Source organism: Nicotiana tabacum, chromosome 17 (assembly GCF_000715075.1).
Source record: "Nicotiana tabacum cultivar K326 chromosome 17, ASM71507v2, whole genome shotgun sequence".
NCBI lineage: Eukaryota > Viridiplantae > Streptophyta > Magnoliopsida > Solanales > Solanaceae > Nicotiana > Nicotiana tabacum.
The window spans coordinates 101,571,673-101,579,140 of NC_134096.1; the positions used below are offsets into that span (position 1 = coordinate 101,571,673).

The 7,468-nt window shown below is 31.9% G+C and overlaps 1 protein-coding gene across 1 annotated transcript; it reads right to left on the bottom strand.

Moving 5' to 3' along the window:
• Positions 1-777: 777 nt before the first annotated feature.
• LOC107764952 (proline dehydrogenase 2, mitochondrial-like) lies at positions 778-4,423 on the bottom strand. The gene is made up of 4 exons (XM_016583529.2): positions 3,792-4,423; positions 1,794-2,439; positions 1,427-1,667; positions 778-1,339 (listed from the first exon to the last, which is right to left on the bottom strand). The coding sequence occupies exons 1-4, from the start codon at positions 4,344-4,346 to the stop codon at positions 1,300-1,302; spliced, it is 1,482 nt and encodes a 493-aa protein (XP_016439015.2). The 5' UTR covers positions 4,347-4,423; the 3' UTR covers positions 778-1,299.
• Between the last annotated feature and the right edge of the window lie 3,045 nt (positions 4,424-7,468).

The window sequence follows — 7,468 nt, forward strand, 5'->3', positions numbered from 1 at the left end:
AAATTCTGCTTAAAATTTTAAATATAGGTTAAACTTATAATTATCTCAAATTTTTAGTTAATATTTCTCATATCTGATTCATTGTTACTTGAATAATGTGAATATAATTTAAAATTAAAATGATAAAAAATAGTAGGCCAATAAGTACTCAAGTAATAGAGTTGAGGGATTATTAAATATGTTTTTAGGATTAAATAGTTTACTGACTTTTTTGTCCTAAAATAAAGAAAAGTAATTTTACTAGGTAAATTCATCAAGTTAAATGACTATTTGGGAAATTAACTCCTAAATTTTATGGATATTGAGATTCTTATTATTGAACTAAATGCAACAATAACAACAAGCTCATTGTAATCCCACAAGTAAGGTTGAGGGAGCTAGAGGAATGTGTACGCAGATCTTACCCCGACCTTAAGAAGATAGAAAGTATATTTTCGATAGACACTCAGCTCAAGAAAAGATGGAAAAAAAAGTAGCAACAAGTAGTTATTATTGAACTCAATGCATTTTAAGATTATCGGTTTATATTAAATATTTGTTGTGTGTTGTACGTCAAAAATAATGAGTTGAAATAAACCATTGCAGTAAAATTGCGTTGCTAATGCGTAAAAAGATACTAAAAGTGGGGACTTATTTTGGTGCAGAGAGGAACTAATTATTGGAGTTACTTCTGTTGAGGTTCTTTATGTCATAATCATGGCAAGTAATTTTAATGTAATATGCCTTTTTATCACATGGGGGGAAATGACAATAAATAAAGGTTTATGCTTTACATAATTTCGGCAACTTTGATTTGTATTATGAAACCCAATAACAACAGTTGCTACAAATGCTGGAATAAACTTCCAAACTAAAACTTTGTAATAAACCTTAACATTGCTCATGAAGAAAGACACAAAATTTGGACTTATTTTGTTGGTAAGAGGCACCAACTATTAGAGTTACAACATTCAGGTGTTTGCTCCTTATCTACTTCACTTCCCATTTTGTTACTAAGGCCATTTCTGCACTTCATTGCTTTTCCCTTTCTCATCTCTGTTAATAGTCGCGCATCTGATAAGAGCTCGATCCTAATAACTAATTTATCCAGTCCATATGTTTGTACTTCATTGCTAGATATATCATTGAACTATTTACAGTGGTTGCTGACAGATTATAATAGCCAATAACAACAATTAAGGATTCATGAATTTTTGGAGCGTCAATTGCTTGATCACAAGCTTGTGTATGGCTCCTCAGTTTATTGTTACTACAATATATATACACTTCCATTAATTCTCAAGACTATAACTCATGGATTCATGAAGTTGCCACTTTAAATCTCCTGGTTAACTCCTTCCTGCAAACAACCATATACATAATCAGTAAAATTAATGAAATTTGAGTACTAATATTTGTCCTTTTTTGAAATTTTACTAATGCTTACCTCATTAGTTGCCTGTCGAAGGCAGATGTAGACAAGAGACCTCTGTTTTCTTCAGCTCTCCGTATAAGGTATGGCATCACCTGCTCTACTGGTCCGAACGGTAAATACTTGCTTACTTGAAATCCTGCATTTCTCAGGCCAAAGGAAAGACCTTCTGCCATACCATATAACTGAGCAAATTGGAGCTTTTGTCTATCCTTTCTGATTCCTAGATCTATAGCCTTGGATGCAGCCAGTTTTCCTGTTAACCAAAACATCTAATATTGGTTAAACAATTCCATTTACATGAAATAATTATATAAATAAAAGATATAATTCAACCTGATATATGTTTATGTAAATAAAATTATATGTTCTCAAAATTTACCTGACTCAATATTATGAGTTGCAAGAACAACTGCACCAGAGCCATTAGAAATCTCGTCAAGCATAAACTCAGCACAAGAATTAAAGCAGTCATGTGTTTGCTGAATGCTATCATGAATTGGAGACTGAACGCCTAAACGAGAAGCCAATTCTCTTTCACTTGACATATAAGCACCCCTCACAAGCTTAAAACCCATTGGAACTCCCATTTTCTCAGCAGCCTTTTTAGCTATAACCATTCTTTCTTTAGCATCTTTCAAGTAAGCTTGAATTGTTCCAAAAATCAAAGGGTCATCATCTTTGTGATACTTAATTGCCGCAGAATATGCAAAGTAATCAATTGCGGGTTGAATAGCTGTATCTTCAGCATCAATTAGTAAATCAACATCAAGTTCTAAGCATTTTTTGCAAATAGTCATGAGTCTTTCATGAGCTAATTGTAGATCATGTTCTTCTTCGACCGTTAGAGGCTCTGGCTTTTGTGGAGTGTGATAAAAAGGGCTGGAATCAGAGAAAAGTGGAATGGACTTGTGCTTCCATGGGAGATTGAAAGATGGATTCTTGTGTTCCCATCTCAGCAAATCGCTCATTCTTTTGAGCAGCTTAGGTGTACAAATTGCTGTTACCTTCACTACCACAAAGCTTACCTGTTTCATCACAATACACCTTTTAAAGCTCTATCTGATTGAGATTAACTTCTATATCAGTATCCTAAATGATAATTACAAGCTAAGTAACTACACAAAAATAAATTGTAATTAATAATATGAAAAATAAAACAGATCATTGCTACATGTTAAAATATTGTAAAAAAATAAGTAAGTCCTTTCTAATTTGACCCAAAAAAGAGTAACTGATATGTACTCAAAAGTCAAAAGATTAAGTCACGGTTAATTGTTAGAAGAGGTTAAATGAAAGTTTGATCCAGTAGTGAAGTAGCACAATTTAAACTGTTTTTTAGTACTCCATAGAAGTGAGTATAATTAGGGCTGTTAACGGTTTGACGAAAACCGATCCAAACCAAAATCCCAAACAAACCGATTAAGTAAACCTATATTTTTTTTGATTTGGATTGGTTTTGGTTTCAAATTTTAAAAACCGATAATATTTGGTTTGATTTTGATTCTAGTATAAAAAACCGAAAAATAAACCGATCCAAACCAATAAATTATATACAAAATTTAATAATTATTTTTATATAGTATAATATCTTTTTGTAAATAATTTTAAATATCTTATGCATTTCAATTATTATTTTGAATTTTGGTTTATCCTACTTATATCTTAAAAGATTGCACAAGCCCAAAACAATAGGAATCGGCCAATTTTCTTTTCCTTGACTCTAATTCTCTAATCCTACGCACAACTTTGGTCTACTTTTTAGTTTTATTTTTGTTCATTCTATTCATATAAACAGGTAAATGAACTAGCTTTCAGTTCTGAAAGAAATATATAAAAGCATAAATTTAGCATATTATTTTCAGATTGTTGTCTAGCGTCGTTTTACTATTATCGACTTATCATTAGCTTGCTAAGAACCAAACCAAACCAACAACAACCAAGCCGATGATTTGTATTTAATTTGGTTTGGTTTTGATTTTAAAATTTTAAAAATCGATTAAATTGGTTTGATTTTGGTTTTAATAAAAAATCGACCAAACCAAACTGTGAACACCCCTACCTACATCATCATGTGGAAAAAAAGTATGATCATGTATTTTGTTAATAAAACGTAGAAAAAGAATTAAATTGTGTAAAGGAGTGTTACTTATATTCGACGCAATAGACACGTTAAAATTCATGATCAGTAACTGCGATTTAATAGGGGCAAGAAATATTGTTAAAGTTTTGACTTTGGCTCCTGTTATCTATGGAATATGCTCTCCAACTATTTTCATTTTAATTTTCACCTACTCTTCTTTTGGATTTATGAGAAGTATTAATCGGATCTAAACTAGAAATAAATCCTAAAAGATCTGTATGAGTTCTTCGATCATACCGAAGAGGATGGAAGTGACTTGGTTGATTCAGCAGTCTGAAGAAAAACCTTCATACTCTGATCACAAGACTCATTTTCAGTTGCATGTTCCACCCCATAATCAAGCATTCCTTTTAACCCGACATCCGACAGCTTAGTGACAGTCCTGCGTACTTCTGTTAAGTCTTTTCCAGCACAAAAATGTTCATAAAATGTACCTTTTACAAACCCCAGAATTACTTCCTTGACTATTGGCATATGCATGAGCTTTGAATTCATTACCCATATGCCTACGTCAACCATAGGCTCAATCGCTGCCATTTGAAGTGTCAACGATGATCTAATCAACTTTAAGGTTGACACACCCGTAAACAGCTCCTTAACATCCTCAAAATTAATCACTTTTTTGTCAGCAGTGATTACTTGGTCCGTTGGTATTAAGGTCGGTGTTGTGACAGTCGTAGCATCATAGGTGCCGGTGAAATTCATCGGCGGCACAGTCGGGGCCGTGTTTAGACATCGGACAAATGATCGGAGGTCACGGAAAACCTTAGGATATACAACTTTGTTTGCCATGAAACTAAACCTCGGTGGTGTATTGTCTTTTGTCTTCTTAAGATTTGTCTGTGTCTAATGGATGTGCAACGTTTCAAAAGTTGCATGCAATATATAGAGGAGGATCATTTCTTAGTCAAAGTCAGACCTTAAAATTTTTAGAGATAATATTCCTTAAAAAGCGTAATGAATTTTCTTCACTTTTTACTTCAAAGTTTAAGGAATTTTCTAATTTGACGGATCAAAATTCTATATTAGACCGTCAAACACGAGATTCAGATTCTATAGCAATTGCGTTTCCAAAATAAGGATTGTTGGTAAAGTACTCGCGAATATGCATTATAATCGGCCGACGTGTGTGTTACGTGCTTGTTATGAAAGTGGAATTTATTGTACGAAAAAATGGTGCGTTACAGCCGTTACTGTGTTTTGGGGCAGCTTTGATTTGGTTGGTGTTTTCTTAGGCGTGACATTAGCATCTAAATTACAGTACTTCGGAAAAGGATAAAATTTGCTGTGTCAGCAGTGTGTCAGACTAGGTACCACTGCCACCTAAAACAGAAGCATTCAATTTCCTTTTTACTTATTTTCTGTTCTATTTTTTCGGTATTTAGATTAGGAGCTTATTTTCCTTTCTTATTTTTCTGTATTTAGATTAGGACAATTTCTTGCGTTCATATTCTTCTTTTGGCAAATCCTACTGATGTGACGGAGATTCGGAATCTTTATGAATCAATCAGCACATCTTTTACATAGTTTAAACTAAAGAGTGTAAATAAATTTATAAATCACTAGAAGAAGTGTTTAAGGGTGTGTTTGGTAAGAAGAAAAATATTTTTTAATTTTTCCATGTTGGCTTAAATATTTTGAAAAATATTTTCCTCGCCAACTTATTTTCTTGAATTAGAGTAAAATATTTTCCCTATCAAAAAGAAAGTAAAACCTTTTTCAAAATTCCTTTTGATCAACCTTCTCCACTCTATTCTCTATGCCCACCAGCCTTCACCAACCCACCCCCAAACCACCCCAACCCCTACCCCCACCCCGACCCCATCCCACCCACCCCAACCTCGCCCACCACCCACCATAAATAGAACTATTATTAAGAGTACTTTCTTTTTATGTTGTAGATAGAATACATTTTTTTTTACTTCAACAAAATGAGTATATTTTTTTTCATGATATAGTAAAAGTATTTTCTTTCATTTCAACAAAACAAGTACTTTCTTTTTTTTGAATAGAAAAAGTATTATTTTTTTTCAAAAAAATGAGTATTTTCTTTTCATGATTTAGAAAAAATATTTTCTTTCATTTAACAAAACGAGTACTTTCTTTTTATGATATAGAAAAAATATTTTCTTTCATTTTAACAAACTAAGTTTTTTTTTCTTGGAATAGAAAAAGTATGATTACTTTCTTTACATGATGTGAAAAACGTAATTTTCTTTCATTTCAACAAATTGATTACTTTCTTTTCATGATATAGAAGAGTAGAATAAAAAATTATTTTTCTAAAAATATTTTATACTCTCTAACCAAATACTAAAAAATATTTTCCGGAAAAAGTTTTCCAATCACCAACCAAATAAGGGAAAGTAAGTGATAAACATTTTCTAAGAAAATATTTTACTTCGTACCAAACACACCCCAAGTCGTATGCTATTGGCACTTCTTAGAGTTAGAATTTAAAATAAATTCACTTAATTATTTTTTAATCAATTCTTAGAGATTAATTAAAAATAAGTAAATCTACTACATGCATCGAACATGTATTGGACCAAATGATAGGTTAAAATGATTGCCTTATAGGTTTGGTAATTTTCCTTATCTGGTCTAAGACGTAAAAGATGAACATGGTGATGCTTGATCAAGAGTTTTGCATATTGTACAGCTCATTATATTTAACATTAAAAACAAAAATTGCTTAGGAAGACTTTTTTGGTACATAATCACATTTTGCTCTTTTTTCCTTTCGTGGGCACGACAATGTATGGGTTCGCAGAGATGAGAATCCCTCGAACTTATAGAGGGGCAATTTTTGAACCGCTCATCAATGGCAAAAAATAGCAAGAAATTATCACATATCAAAGAAAGGATTCTTTCTATAAATAGTGTGATAATATGATCGCTACGCAGTACCTAATAATAGCTAATTAGCATTTTTCATTTGTATTTTCTCGTGTATTACATGGGTCGACTACTTCTATTAATATATGCACATCATATATATAAAGGATGGTGTTTATTCCTTAACCAACAAAACTTATTTTTACTTTTATATGTATATGTCAAGACGTAGCATATCTAAAGAGAACTTTTATTTTTACGTACGTCTTCCAAGAACTAGCAAGCAAAATAACGAATATATTATGTTCAAGTAATTAATGTAGGCGACAGCAGTGGCGGACCCAAGTGGTGGCTAGCGGGTTCAACTGAATCCGTTTCATAAAAAAAATAATATTGTGTATATATATAAATTAGGATTAAAGTTGTGTAAATTTTGCATAAATATTTTATTTGAACCCACTTGACAACTACTATTTTACCACTAAATTTATATACTTCTAAGATTAAACCCGCTTGCACAAAATTCTGGGTCAAACACCGGGCGAGAGAATTAGTTATTTTTATGGGAGAATTGTAAATGTTTATTAAAAATACTTACAACGTTAGCAAAATTTTGAATTGTATTGCAAAATGGTAGCATATTGGTTGGAACACGGAATATTCTGTTTCCTTAATATGTTAGTTAATGTCATTCAACGTCTTCGATCTTTATTTGTGTTACACGCTAATCCCGTAACGTCAATCCTAGCTAACAATACACATGACTATAATGAATTAATGGTGTCGGCAAAAAGACACATTTAATTTAATATAACATATTAGAGGAGAAGGTATACACCGACTTTCTTAAAGTTGTATGCGTTCAATTGTCAAAAGATAAGCTATTCCCCTAATTAATAATACACCAACTTGCATATTCTTACATTTAGAAAATGCTGAAAACGTCAGTAATTACCATAAAGAAAAGAACGTAAGATAATAAGTAATGTTGGCAGACATATGGAGATGATAAACTTAATATACATATTTGTCGAGAAGATATATTCCAACTTTCCTCAAGTTGTCTTCGTTCAATT

Bases quoted from the DNA above. Each gene is read 5' to 3' on its own strand.
- LOC107764952 (XM_016583529.2), bottom strand. From the start codon at position 4,346: ATGGCAAACAAAGTTGTATATCCTAAGGTTTTCCGTGACCTCCGATCA. The intron at 1,668-1,793 runs GTAAATTTTGAG...TTTGGTTAACAG, and splicing joins AACTCATAATATTGAGTCAG to GAAAACTGGCTGCATCCAAG. The intron at 1,340-1,426 runs GTAAGCATTAGT...GGTTGTTTGCAG, and splicing joins TTCGACAGGCAACTAATGAG to GAAGGAGTTAACCAGGAGAT.